Below are 14,904 nucleotides of genomic sequence, written 5' to 3'. Positions count from 1 at the left end.
AGATGTCAGAGGTAGGTTCTTTACACAGAGAGTGGTGGGCATGTGGAAGGTGCTGCCGGCAGTGGTAGTGGAGTCAGATACTTTAGAGACTTTTAAGCAACTCTTGGATAGGCACGTCGAGGATCGTAAAATGTCGGGTATGCAGGGTAGTTTGATCTTAGTAGGATAATAGGTCAGCACAACATCGTGGGCTGAAGGGCCTGTACTGTTCTGTGTTCTATGTTCTAAACATAGGCTGGTTGGGCCGAACAACTGTGCTGTGCAATGTAGCTGTGAAGTAAACAGATATTTCACTGTTATAGGTACTACGTGAATGGAATTTGTTGTTGACTTAACTGGCTCTCTCCCTCAAATCTCTCTTCCTCTTTCTCTCCCTCTTTCTCTGCCTCCCTCTCTCTATTGGTTTCTTACCTTATCTCCATGTCCATGTCTTTGTATGATTCTCTTTCTATCTGATTTTTTGTCTGTGACTCTCTCCTTCTGCAAAAGGAGAATTTTGCCATTTTCTAACCCGATTACTTTCTATTGTAGCTCCAACGTTGGGCCTGACTTTGAGATGAAGTTGGAGATTTACAGCTGTTGTGTAGAAGAGGATTTCTCGATGGCCAGTGCACCAAAAAAGCTTGCCAGCAAGCTCAGCACTTCCCTTGGACGCTCAACAGGGAAGAAGATTCGAGCCAGCCTTGACAGCACTGGAGAAAGTATAATGGCCAATGGTGGGAGCAGCCCCGTCATATTGCCAGCTACAGCTGTGGAGTACGTTCTCCAGAGAATTGTAAAGTGTTACACCACAAAATGAAGCAGCACAGTCCATCTAATGCGACACCAGCTCTCCCCAACCACATCTCAGCTTGTTTTCAAGTGCATTTGGCGATGAGTAACAAAATGTTGCCTTTGCCAGTGATTTTCAATTCCTTGAAAGAATAAAATATGTCCCAGACCCCTGCCTTGAGTCCAGAAGATGAACGAACAGAAGTAGGCCATTCAGCCCATTGAATTTGCTCTGTCATTCAATGAAATCATGGCTGATCTGATAATCCTCAACTACACTTTCCTGCCATTTCCCCATAACTTTTGATTCCCTTATTGATTAAAACATAGAACATAGAACATTACAGCGCAGTACAGGCCCTTCGGCCCTCGATGTTGCGCCAACCTGTGAAACCAATCTGAAGCCCATCTAACCTAAACTATTCCATTATCATCCATGTGTTTATCCAAAAATCTGTCTGTCTCAGCATTTACAAACTCAGCCTCAACAGCTCTCTGTGTTCAACAATTTCACAGATTCACTGACCTCTGAGAGAAGAAATCCCTGAGCTGTCTTAAAGTGGTGACCCCTTATTCTGTGATGATGCCCTCTGATCCCAGACTGTCCCACTAGGGGAAACAACTTCTGCACATCTCCCCTGTCAAGTCCTTTCGGAATCTTATATTTCAATAATGTTAGCTCTCATTCTTCCACATTCCAAGAAGTACAGGCCCAATCTACTCAACCTCTCCTCATAAGACAATCCCTGCATACAAGCTATCAGCCTAGTGAACATTCTCTGGACTGTTTCAGTATATAACGAGTATATCTTACCATAGATAAGGAGACCAGAATTGTTCACAATATTCCAGCTGTGGTATGACTAGTAGAAACTCCCGATGTTTATACTTCATTCTCGTTGAAATAAAGACCAACATTCCATTTGCCTTCTCTATTTTCCTCTGAACTTGGATACCAGCTTTTTGAGATTCATCAATGAGGACTCCTAGATTCCTCTGTGCTGCAGCTTTCTGCATTTTCTCCACTTTTCCAGTTAAATAATGTTCAGCTCCTCTATTCTTCCTGTCAAAGTGCAGAACCTCACATTTTCCTACATTATAGTCCATCACCTACTCACTTAAACTGTCTATCTCTCTTACAATCTTCATGTTATCCTCACCACTTGCCTTCCCATCTATTTTTGATATCCTCAAATTTGGCAACATTACATTCACTTTTCTGATCTGTCATGAATCTATATTGTACAGGATTGTGATTCCAGTACTGATCCAGCCTGAAATGTGCCCTTCACCCTAACTCTCTGTCTTATACTAGTTAGCAATTCTCTATCTATGATGGCAAGATTCAGGAAGCCTGGATGACAAGAGCTATTAAAAGTTTAGTCAAAAAGGAAAAGGAAGCATGTGTAAGGTTTAGGAAACTGAAATCAGACAAGGTCCTTAAGGAATATAAAGGGGGCAGAAAAAAACTTAAACAAGGAATTAGGAGCGCTAAAAAGAATCATAAATGTCCTTGGCAAGTCAGATTTTTAAAAATTCATTCACTGGATGAGGGCATCACTGGCTAGGCAGCATTTATTGTCCATCCCTAATTGCCTAGAGGGCAGTTCAGAGTCAACCACATTGCTGTGGGTCTGGAGTCACATGTAGGCCAGACCAGGTAGGGATGGCAGTTTCCTTCCCGAAAGGACATTAATGAACCAGATGGGTTTTCCAACAATTGACAATGGATTCATGGTCATCATTAGACTCTTAATTCCAGATATTTTATTGAATTCAAATTCCACCATCTGCCATGGCAGGATTCAAACCCAGGTCCCCAGAATATGAGCTGGGTCTCTGAATAACATACCAATGATAATACCACTAGGCCATCACCTCCCCATCAATCCAAAAGCATTATACCTATATCAGGAGCAAGAGAGTAATTGGGCAGGTCCACTCAAGGATAAAGGAGGGAATTTGATAAGATTCCCCATGGTAGGCTCATGCAGAAGGCAAGGAGGCATGGGATAGGGGGTAATGTGGCAGATTGGATTCAGAATTGGCTAACCCTTAGAGACAAAGGGTGGTAGTGGACGGAAAATATTCAACATGGTGCTCAGTTATGAGTGTGTACCACAAGGATCTGTTCTGAGTCCTCTTCTATTTGTGATTTTTGTAAATGATTTGGATGTAGGAGTGGAAGGGTGGATTAGCAAGTTCGCGGACGATACGAAGGTGGGTCACGTTATGGACAGTGTGGAGGGCTGTTCTAGGTTACAAAGGGACATTGATAGATTGCAGAGCTGGGCTGAGAAGTGGCAAATGGAGTTTAACCCTGAAAGGCGTGAGGTGATTCATTTTGGAGGGACAAACTTGAAAGCAGAATACAGGGTTAACAGAAAGATTCTTGGCAGTGTGGAGGAGCAGAGGGATCTTGGGGTTCATGTGCACAGTTCCCTGAAAGCTGCCACTCATGTGGATAGAGTTGTTAAGAAGGCATATGGTGTGTTAGCTTTCATTAATAGAGGGACCGAGATCAGGAGCCGTGAAGTTATGCTCCAGCTATACAAAAGCCGGTTCGGCCACATCTGGAGTATTGTGTCCAGTTCTGGTTGCGTCATTACAGGAAAGACGTGGAGGTGTTGGAAAAGGTGCAGAGGAGATTGACCAGGATGTTGCCCGGAATGGAGGGAAGTTCTTACGAGGAATGGTTGAGAGAGCTAGGGCTTTTCTCCTTAGAACGACGAAGGATGAGAGGTGTCTTGATCGAGGTGTACAAAATGATCAGAGGTATAGATAGAGTGGACAGCCAGAGACTTTTTCCTCGGGTGGAGGTAGCTATTACGAGGGGGCATAGTTTTAAAGTGAGTGGAGGTCGATACAGGGGAGACGTCAGAGGTAGGTTCTTTACTCAGAGAGTGGTAGGGGTGTGGAATGCATTGCCAGAGAGGGTAGTGGAGTCGGCCTCATTAGGGGCATTTAAGCAGCTATTAGATAGGCATATGGATGTTAGTATAACGTAGGGGTGGAGGTTAGATAGACCTTTGGATTAGGGTAAAAGTTCGGCACAACATCGTGGGCCGAAGGGCCTGTACTGTGTTGTACTGTTCTATGTTCTATGTTAACTCTGTTTTCTCCTTCACAGATGCTGCCAGACCTGCTGAGCTTTTCCAGCAACTTTGTTTTTGTCAACTAACACTGTGTTCAGAAGGGCCTGGAAAATTTCTGTCAACAGCAAACTTCAGAGAAATGTATAAATAATAGGAGGTTTCAACTTCCCAAAATGAACATAGAACATAGAACAGTGCAGCACAGTCCAGGTCCTTCGGCCCATGATGTTGTGCTGACCTATTATCCTACTAAGATCAAACTACCCTGCATACCCGACATTTTACTATCCTCCATGGGCCTATCCAAGAGTCGCTTAAAAATCTCTAAAGTATCTGACTCCACTACCACTGCTGGCAGCGCATTCCACATGCCCACCACTCTCTGTGTAAAGACCCTACCTCTGACATCTCCCCTATACCTTCCTCCAATCACTGTAAAATTATGCTCCCTCGTAATAGTCATTTCCGCCCTGGGAAAAAGTCTCTGGCTATCCACTCTGTCTATGCCTCTCATCATCTTGTAAACCTCTATCAAGTCACCCCTCATCCTTCTTCACTCCAATGAGAAAAGCCCTAGCTCCCCCAACCTTTCCTCATAAGACCTGCCCTCCAGTCCAGGCAGCATCCTGGTAAATCTCCTCTGCACCCTCTCTAAAGCTTCCACATCTTTCCTATAATGAGGTAACCAGAACTGAACACAATATTCCAAGTGTGGTCTAACCAGAGTTTTATAGAACTGCAGCATAACCTCACGGCTCTTAAACTCAATTCCCCTGCCAATGAAAGCCAACACACCATACACCTTCTTTACAACCCTATCAACTTGGGTAGAAACTTTGAGGGATATATGTACGTGGAACCCAAGATCCCTCTGTTCCTCCACACTGCCGAGAATCCTACCGTTAACCCTGTATTCTGCATTCAAATTGGACCTTCCAAAATGAACCACTTCACACTTTTCAGGGTTGAATTCCATCTGCCACTTCTTTGCCCAGCTCTGCATCCTGTCAATGTCCCATTGCAACCTACAACAGCCTTGCACACTATCCACAACTCCACCAACCTTCATATCATCAGCAAACTTACGAACCCACCCTTCCACTTCCTCAACCAAGTCATTTATAAAGATTCTATGTTTTGTGTAGAATTAAAACCACTGTCAGTGTTGTTAATATTAACTACGTGTGATTCCACACTCACAGTAGTTATCCGGGGGCAAACTGATCGTTCGCACTGCTGCCTCACAGCGCCAGGGACCCGGGTTCGATTCCACCCTTGGGGCGACTGTGTGGAGTTTTCACATTCTCCCCGTGTATGCGTGGGTTTCCTCCGGGTGCTCCAGTTTCCTCCCACAGTCCAAAGATGTGCAGGCTAGGTGGATTGGCCATACTAAATTGCCCATAGGGTTCAGGGATGTGGAGGCTAGGTAGATTAGCCATGGGAAATACAGGGTTACGGGGATATCTAGGGGCTGAATCTGGGTCAGATGCTGTTCATGGCTCTTTGAAAGTTACCTCACAGGTAGACAGGGTGGTTAAGAAGGCATTTGGCACGCTTGCCTTCATTGCTCAGACCACTGTCATATTTCAGTTTTACAGGATGTCGGTGAGGCCAGTTTTGGAATACTGTGTACAGTTTGGTCACCCTGCTTTAGGAAGGTTATTATTAAAATAGAGAGGGTTCAGAAAGAATTTTGCGGAATGTTGCTGGGACTGGAGAGTTTGAGTTAAAAGGAGAGGCTTGTTAGGTGGCGGCTTTTTTCCCTGGAGATTGAGAGCTTTATAAAATCATTAAGGGCATAGATGAGGTGAATAGCAAAGATCTTTTCTCTAGGGTTGGGGAGTTCAAAATGAGGGAGCATATTTTTAAGGTGAGATGAGAAAGATTTGAAAGGGACCTGAAGAGCAATTTTTTCACGCCGAGGGTGATTCTTATGTGGAACGAACTGCCAAAGGAAGTGGTAGATGCAGGTACAGTTACAACATTTAAAACACATTTGGACAGGTACATGAATAGAACATAGAATAGGACAGCACAGTACAGGCCCTTCGGCCCACGATGTTGTGCCGAACTTTTACCCTAATCCTAAGGGCTATCTAACCTCCACCCCTATCTTATAGGAAAGGTTTAGAGGGATATGGGCCAAACACAGGCAAGTGGGACTAGTTTAGTTTGCGAAACTTGATCAGCATGGAGTAGTTGGACCAAAGTGTCTGTTTCTGTGCTGTATGACTCTACGATTGGCCTCTGCCTACACTGTAGGGATTCTTTGATTCCATGAAAGTTCTCAACAGTGGGAATGCTGATTTTACTAAAACCAGGTATAATTTGGCCAGAGCAGACTGGGAGCAAATACTTTCAGGTAAATCTGTCTCAAAGTGAGTCAACAGTGTCCTGGTATTATCACTAGAATTTCAATCCAGAAACTCTGCTAATGTTCTGGAGACCAGAGTTTAAATCCCGCAGATGGTGGAATTTGTATTTAATAAGAAATTTGGAATTAGGGTTCTAATAATGGCCATGAAACCATAGACCATAGAAATGGTACAGCACAGAAGGGGCCATTTTGCCCATCTTTTCCATACTGACCCAAAGACACCCAGATTCCCTTTCTAATCCCATTTTCCCGCACACAGCCCATAGTCCGGCAGCTTACAGCACTGACAATGCAGATCCAGGTACTTTTTAAAAGAGTGTACGATCTCTGTCTGCACCTCCAACTCCAGCAGCGAATTCCAGACACCCACCACCCCCTGCATAAAAATATTTTTCTTCTCATCTCCTCTAATTCTTTTGCTATTTAGCTTGAATTGGTAACTCGTGGTGTTTGAACTCTCTGTCAAGGGAAACAGGCTCCTCCTGTTTACTCTATCTCTACCCCTCACAATGGTGTGTACCTCAATCATGTCACCCCTCAGCCTTCCACGGAAAACACCCCAACCTCTTTAATCTCTCCTCGCAGCTACAGTTCTCCAGCCCCAGCAACATTCTTGTAAATCTTCTCTGTAAATGCTCTCCAGAGCAATTATGTCCTTCCTGTAATATGGTGAACAGAACTGCGCACAGTACGCCACTTGTGGCCTCACCAGTGTCTTATACAGTTTCATCAGTACCTCCCTATTTTTGTATTTTTTTTTCTTTATTCATTTACGGGATGAGGGTGTCGATGGCCAGGTAGCATTTATTGCCCATCCTTAAGTACCCAGAGGGCAGTTAAGAGTCAACCATATGCATATCATCATAGAATCCCTACAGTGTGGAAACAGGCCTTTCAGCCCAACAAATCCACACCGACCCTTGGACCATCCCACCCAGACTCATCCCCCTAATGTACACATCCCTAAACACTACGGGCAATTTAACATGGCCAATCCACCTAACCTGCACATCTTTGGACTGTGGGAGGAAACCGGGGCACCTGGAGGAAACCCACGCAGACACGGGGAGAATGTGCAAACTCCACACAGACAGTCGCCTGAGGGTGGGATTGAACCCGGGTCCCTAGGCTGTGAGGCAGCAGTGCTAACCACTGAGCCACCGTGCTGCCCCTTGCTGTTAGTCTGGAGTCACATATTGGCTAGACCAGGTAAGGATGGCAGTTTCCTTCCCTATAGGGCATTAGTGAACCAGATGGGTTTGTCCAACCTCCCTAAAAACACTATCTAGAATCATAGAATTTCTACAGAATTGAAAGAGGCTATTTGGCCCTTGGCATCAACACTGACTGTCGGAAAAGCATCCTACCTAGACTCAGTCCCCTCACCCGATCCTCATCACCCCACATTTCCCACGGCCAATCCACTTAACCTGCACATCTTGGGACTGTGGGAGGAAACTGGAGCACCCGGAGGAAACCCACGCATACACGGGGAGAGGCTGGAATCGAACCTGAGTCCCTGATGCCTTGAGGCAGCAGTACTGACCACTGTGCCACCCTACACTTATCAGAGTTGGAACTCCATTTGTCAGATTCCTGCCCACTCCAACCCATCTATATCGTTTTGGAGCTTACAGTAAGCTCTACACTATATGTGGCCAGTTTTGGTGACGTCTGCAAATTTACCAATTGTGCCCCCCACCCCACAATCTATATCGTTAATGTATAAAACAAACAGCAGGGGTCGCAACACCGAGCCCTGTGGAACACCACGTCAAACATCGATCCATTTGCAAGGGCAGCCATCGATCATTACCCTTTGTTTTCTCTTACTAAACCAACTTTGGATCCAATTCAACACATTACCCTGTATCCCACGGGTTTTACTTTTTTGACCAGTCTGCCATGTGGGACCTTGTCAAATGCCTTGACAAAATCCATTTGAATAATATTCCTGACGTTCTCAGCATTGCAGATGTTCCACAGTTAGTCCACTTGCAACTCCAGCTGTGAAAAAGCAGTTAGCCAGTAGCTGTGTCTGGACACACTTCCTGTACATGGAACCGTCCAGTGTCCCTTATTTCCCACGTTGTCCAAGAGGAGTACACCATGGGCCTGAGGTCTCCTGTTGGAATTCCACTCTAGAATAAACTAGTTACTCCCTTTAAGAGAATTTAATTAAGCTAGGGACCCTCCTTTGTTTCAAACACTTTTATATTTGAAAGTCCCTACCTTTATTTCAGATAATATACTATACTTTATAAACTGCAGGGATTAATCAGGAATAAGCAGTATGGCTTTGTCAAGGATAACTTTCCAAGAGCTCACACAGAAACAAGGAGCTAAATGTCCTCCATGTCATTGTTCTGTGCCTTCTTGGGACTGTGCATATTTATGGTTCTTGTGGCTCTAGGACTTTTTGTGCCTGATTGTCTTAGTCAGAAGTCACACAACACCAGGTTTAGTCCAACAGGTTTATTTGGAATCACACAAACTTTTGGAGCACAGCCCCTTCGTCAGGTGGAGGTCCAAATAAACCTGTTGGAGTATAACCTGGTGTCGTGTAATTTCTGACACCGGCACCTCCGCATCCTGGTTGTCTGACAGGGAAATGGGTCAGGGTAGGGGAATGGGGCACTCCATTTCAATGTAATTTCCTCATATCTTGTTCCTGATTTGTTTTTGTTCAATTGCAGGGGCCCTAAATATCATCTATTGGCTCAAAGCAGCCTCTCTCTCGCAGCAATCCACAATAATGTCTGTACACAGAGCCTCAATAGGCTGGGAAATGGTATGTATAGCCTTTTACTCTGCTTTTTCCCAGGTCTCCTCTCTTACCAACTCCATCTCACCAACCATCATTATGTTTACCTCCTGCAATCTGTTGCTTTGTGTTTGTACCATTTATCTGTCTCAGTCTCTGTTGTGTCTGTCTGTCTTTCTCTCTGTTGTGTTATGTGTGTCTCTATCTGTGTTATGTGTGTGTATCCCTGTTTCTGTGTGCATGCATCTCCCTGTATCTGTCTGTGCATGTGTGTGTGTTTGTGTGTGTGTGTGTGTCTGTGTGTGTCTGTCTCTCTCTCTCTGTAAGCTGTTCGGTGATTGTGGACTGAAATTGAAAAAGGCTTTTTTTTAAAAAACCAAGAATTGTGAAAGGAATTGTCACAGTTTAAAAAGCGGGTTTACTGCTGCTTTTTCTAAAAGACATTTTTGTAGGTGGGTTGGCATCAAGGGATACATACAAAGTGAGATTTGGCCAGCAACAAGTTGCTGATTGGTTTCTGGATTTATGTTCGTATATGGATGTGAAAGGCCACCAGTCTGATAACAGCTATCTGAATGGTTCCTGGGGAGCTGATTGACTTGTGGGTGTGAACAATACTGGCAGAAGCCTTCAGACTTCTGAAAGGGCAAAAGGCAAAGACAGAACAGAAATACAGATGTAATGATTGTAATGAGGACAGCCAGCTGGACATGATAGCATCTGAGTTCCTTGATTGCGGCTGTTAATCTGGTCCAATCAGGACGCCCTGGCTGACATATAAAGGTCGAGTGTCAGAGATATTGACACTCTGGTATCTGACTCTGTATGAGGTGGTACTATAGTCAAGGACTGTTCATGTTTGAATAAAGGGTGACTTGATGACTGAATACTGGCCTCTGTAGAGATATTTTAGAATGAAAACCAAAAGAACTGCGGATGCTGTAAATCAGGAACAAAAACAAAGTTGCTGGAAAAGCTCAACAGGTCTGGCAGCATCTGTGGAGGAGAAAACAGAGTTAACGTTTCAGGTCTGGTGACCCTTCCTCAGAACTGTCAGAGTCAGAGAAACTCAGAAAATAGAAACAAAAGAAGGATCATTGGGATCTCTTTCGGGGGAGAGGTGACCTGTACAAGAGGGACGGTTTGCACTTGAACTGGAGGGATCCAATATCCTCGCGAGGAGATTTGCTGGTGTTACCTGGGAGGGTTTAAACTAGTTTGGCAGATGTTGGGATTCTGAATACAGTAAATGGTAAGGTCCTGAGGAGTGCTGTGGAACAGAGGGACCTCGGAGTACAAGTACATAGTTCATTGAAAACAGTGTCACAGGTGGACAGGGTGGTGAAGAAGGCATTTAGCATGCTGGCCTTCATCGGTCGAGGCATTGAGTATAGGAATCGGGACGTTATGTTACCGCTGTATAAGTCTTTGGTGACGCTGCGCTTGGGGTTATTGTGTACAGTTTTGGTCACCCTGTTATAGGAAAGACATAGTTAAACTGGAAAGTGTGCAAAGAAGATTTACAAGGATGTTGCCAGGTTAAGTGGGCCTGAGTTATAGGGAGACGTTGGCCAGGATAGGACTTTATTCTTTGGAATGTAGGAGAATGAGGGGTGATGTTATTGGGGTGTATAAAATCATGAGGGGCATAGATAGGATGAATGCATATAGTCCTTTTCCCAGGGATGGCGAAATGAAAACTGGAGGGCATAGGTTTAAGGTGAGAGGGGATAGATTTAAGAAGGACCTAAGGGGCAACTTCTTCAGGCAGAGAGTGGTGAGTATATGGAATGGGCTGCCAGAGAAAGTGGTTGAGGCAGGTACAATAACAATTTAAAAACATTTGGATGGGTACATGGATGGGAAGGGTTTAGAGGGATATGGTTGAGAGGGAGAGGGAGATTGGAATTAGCTGAGTGGGCACCATGGTCAGCATGGACCAGTTTGGGCCGAAGGGCCTGTTTCCATGCTGTATTACTCTATGACTCTAAGTAGGCTATTTGGCCCTTTGAATCTGCTCTGCTATTCGATATGATCAGGTTCCTGTTCCCACTTTCTCCCCATACTGTTTGTTCACTCTAGTTCTAAGGACTATCTTAAAATCAGTCAAAGTTTTAGCCTCATCCATTTTTTGTGGCAAAAAATTCCACATGCTCCTCACTGTCTGGGTGAAGACATTTCTCCATGCTTCACTTCTAAATGGCTGACTTTGTTTCCTGTGACCCGTGGTTCTGCAATCCCTGATCATCAGGAGCATCCGTCCTGTATTTACCCCTTGCCTAGTCCTGTTTACATTGTATAGGTTTCTGAGATAACCCCTCTCCCACCCTCACTCTCACTCCCCACCCACCCCCCGAAACACACACACACACACAATTTTTCTAAACTCCATTGAATACTGTCCTAACTGACCTAGTCTCTCTTCAGACCTCAGCCCTGTCATCCTAGGAACTGGTCTGGTATCAGTCTAGTAAATCTCCTTTGTATGCAGGGCTTTAATATCCTTTCCTTAAATAAGATGCCCGGAACTCATCACAATGCTCCAAATGTAGTCGGACCAATGCTTTGGAGAGCTGTAGCTTCACATTCTTCCTCTTATAGTCTATGCTCAGATATTTCTTGGTTTATCACCTGTGCACTGTAGCATTATTACTGGGTGGCCTATAGACTACTCCAAACAGTCACTTCTTCCCCTTACTATTCCTAATCTCCACCCAGATGGATTCAACATTTTGCTGCTTAGATCCTACATCATCTCTCGCTATCGCCCTGATCTCAGGCTTATTTAAGAGCGCGGCCCCACCTCCCTTACCTTCCTGCCTAACCTTCCAAATTACCTGAAACCCTTAGGTATTTAGTTCCCAGTCATCACCATCCTGCAACCTGAACACACAGATCTCTCTGTGCATCAATTTTCCCCAGGGCTTTTCCATTAACCGTATAGTTTGCTCTGGGATGCTCCTCATCAGTGTGGACTTGAATCACCAGGGCCTGATGGGATCAATCCCAGGATACTGATGGAGACAAGGTAGGAGATTCCTGGGGCTTTGACACAGATGTTTATCCCCTCTTTTAGTCACAGGCGGGGTCCCAGAAGACTGGAGAATAGCCAACGTTGTTCCTTGTTCAAGAGAGGAACAGAGATAATCCAGGAAATTATAACTCGTGGCATGAATAGAAAATTGATTGAGTGGCAGGAAACAGAAATTTGGAATAATGGGTAAATATTCAGATTGGCAGGACGGGACTAGTGGTCTCCGACAGTGTTCTGTGTTGGGGCCTCAATTATTAATAATATTCATTAACAACTTGAATATTGGCATAAAGAGTCAAAAATCCAAATTTGCTGATGACGAATGAGGCAGTATTGTACATATGTTGATGACAGCATAAAATTGCAACTGGATATTGACAGATCAGGTGAATGGACAAAGCTGTGCCAGGAAGATTTTAATAAAAGCAAGTGTGAGGTTATCCATTTTGAACTGAAAAAGGATAGGTGTTTTTTTTTAAATGCACAAAGTTAAATACAGTGGCTGTCCAATGAGATTTGGGGGCTCAGGTGCAGAGTTCTTTAAAATGCCACAAACATGTACAGAAAATATGCAAGAAGGCTTAAGGAATACTGGCCTTCACATCTAAAGGGATGGAGTATAAGGATACAGATGTTATACAAAACCCTGGTTAGACCCTAAATAACAACCGAAAGAACTGTGGATGCTGTAAATCAGGAACAAAAACAAGAAGTTGCTGGAAAAGCTCAGCAGGTCTGGCAGCATCTGTGAAGAAAATATCAGAGTTAACGTTTCGGGTCCAGTGACCCTTCCTCAGAACGGTTCTGCAACTGATCTATATCCCGCTGTATCCTTTGAAAACCTTCTACACTATCCACAACTCCACCAATCTTTGTATCGTCTGCAAACTTACTACCCTACCCATCCACATTTTCATCCAAGTCATTTGTATATGTCATTTATAACTTCACAGAGAGGTTCCTTAGTGCTACAAGGGAGGGTTTAAACTGGAGTGGTGGGGGACTGGGAACCAGAGCAGCAGGTCAGGAAGTGGAGGGATTGAAGGGAAGGGAGATATTAGGACCAGTAAGTCCGAAAGGCAGGACAGGCACAGACAGGTAAATGAACGCAATGGTACAAAATGGCTGAAGTTTGTTTATTTCAAAGCAAGGGGTATTATAGGTAAGGCAGGTGAGTTTAGATCTATCAGTACATGGGATTATGATGTTATAGCCATTACAGAGACTTGGTTGAGAGAGGGACAGGACTGGATGCTCAATGTTCCAAGGTTTCAATCATTATTACGGAAGAGGTAATGTACAATCATTATTACGGAAGAGGTAGTGTTGGGCACGCTAATGGAGCTAAGGATTGATAAGTCTCCTGGCCCTGATGGAATGCATCCCAGGGTACTAAAAGAGATGGCGGGAGAAATAGCAGGTGCACTGGCGGTAATTTTCCAAAATTCGCTGGACTCTGGGGCAGTCCCAGCAGATTGGAAAACAGCAAATGTGACGCCACTGTTTAAAAAGGGAAGTAGACAAAAGATAGGGAATTATAGACCAGTTAGCTTAACCTCTGTAGTGGGGAAGATGCTTGAGTCTATTATCAAGGAAGAAATAGCAAGGCATCTTGATGGAAATTGTCCCGTTGGGCAGACGCAGCATGGGTTCATGAAGGGCAGGTCATGCTTGACAAATCTTTTGGAATTCTATGAAGACATTACGAGCGAGGTGGACAATGGGGACCCAGTGGATGTGGTGTACCTAGATTTCCAAAAGGCCTTTGACAAGGTGCTGCACAAGAGGCTACTGCATAAGATAAGGATGCATGGCATTAAGGGTAAAGTATTAGCATGGATAGAGGATTGGTTGACTAACAGGAAGCAAAGAGTGGGGATAAATGAGTGCTATTCTAGCTGGCAGTCAGTGACTAGTGGTGTGCCTCAGGCATCGGTGTTGGGACCGCAATTATTTACAATTTATATAGATGATTTGGAGTTGGGGACCACGTGTAGGGTGTCAAAGTTTGCAGATGACACTAAGATGAGTGGCAGAGCAAAGTGTGCAGAGGACTGTGAAACTTTGCAGAGGAACATAGATACATTGAGTGAGTGGGCAAAGGTCTGGCAGATGGAATACAATGTAAATAAATGTGAAGTCATACATTTTGGTAGGAGTAATAGTAAAAAGGATTATTACTTGAATGGTAAAAAGTTGCAGCATGCTGCTATGCAGAGGGACCTGGGTGTCCTTGTGCATGAATCACAGAAGGTAGGTCTGCAGGTACAACAAGTAATTAGGAAGGCAAATGGAATTTTGTCCTTCATTGCCAGAGGGATTGAAATTAAAAGCAGAGAGGTTATGTTGCAGCTGTACAAGGTGCTGGTGAGGCCACACCTGGAGTACTGTGTGCAGTTTTGGTCTCCTTACTTGAGAAAGGATGTATTGGCACTGGAGGGGGTGCAAAGGAGGTTCACTAGGTTGATTCCAGAGTTGAGGGGGTTGGCTTATGAGGAGAGACTGAGGAGACTGGGATTATATTCATTGGAATTCAGAAGATTGAGGGGGAATCTTACAGAAACATATAAAATTATGAAGGGAATAGATAAGATAGAAGTAGAGAAGATGTTTCCACTGGCAGGTGAAGCTAGGACAAGAGGGCATAGCCTCAAGATTAGAGGGAGCAGATTTAGGACTGAATTGAGAAGGAATTTCTTCACCCAGAGGGTTGTTAATCTATGGAATTCCTTGCCCAGTGAAGTAGTTGACGCTACTTCAGTAAACGTTTTTAAAAAAAAGGTAGATTTTTTTTGACCAATAAAGGAATTAAGGGTTAGTAGGAACTGCAGATGCTGGAGAATCCGAGACAACAAGGTGCAGG

The 14,904-nt window shown here is 44.3% G+C and overlaps 1 protein-coding gene across 1 annotated transcript in view; it reads left to right on the top strand.

The window, feature by feature from the left end:
• Positions 1-1,062, top strand: part of LOC109918858 (rhotekin-like) — a 46,647-nt gene extending 45,585 nt beyond the window's left edge. The window contains exon 6 of the mRNA XM_048599390.1: positions 532-1,062. Within this exon, the coding sequence (XP_048455347.1) occupies positions 532-799 (268 nt within the window). The 3' untranslated portion in view covers positions 800-1,062. The remainder of the gene's footprint in view (positions 1-531) is intronic.
• The last annotated feature ends 13,842 nt before the right edge of the window (positions 1,063-14,904 follow it).

Source organism: Rhincodon typus, chromosome 1 (assembly GCF_021869965.1).
Source record: "Rhincodon typus isolate 14 chromosome 1, sRhiTyp1.1, whole genome shotgun sequence".
Lineage (NCBI taxonomy): Eukaryota > Metazoa > Chordata > Chondrichthyes > Orectolobiformes > Rhincodontidae > Rhincodon > Rhincodon typus.
This window is presented reverse-complemented; position numbering and strand designations above follow the sequence as displayed.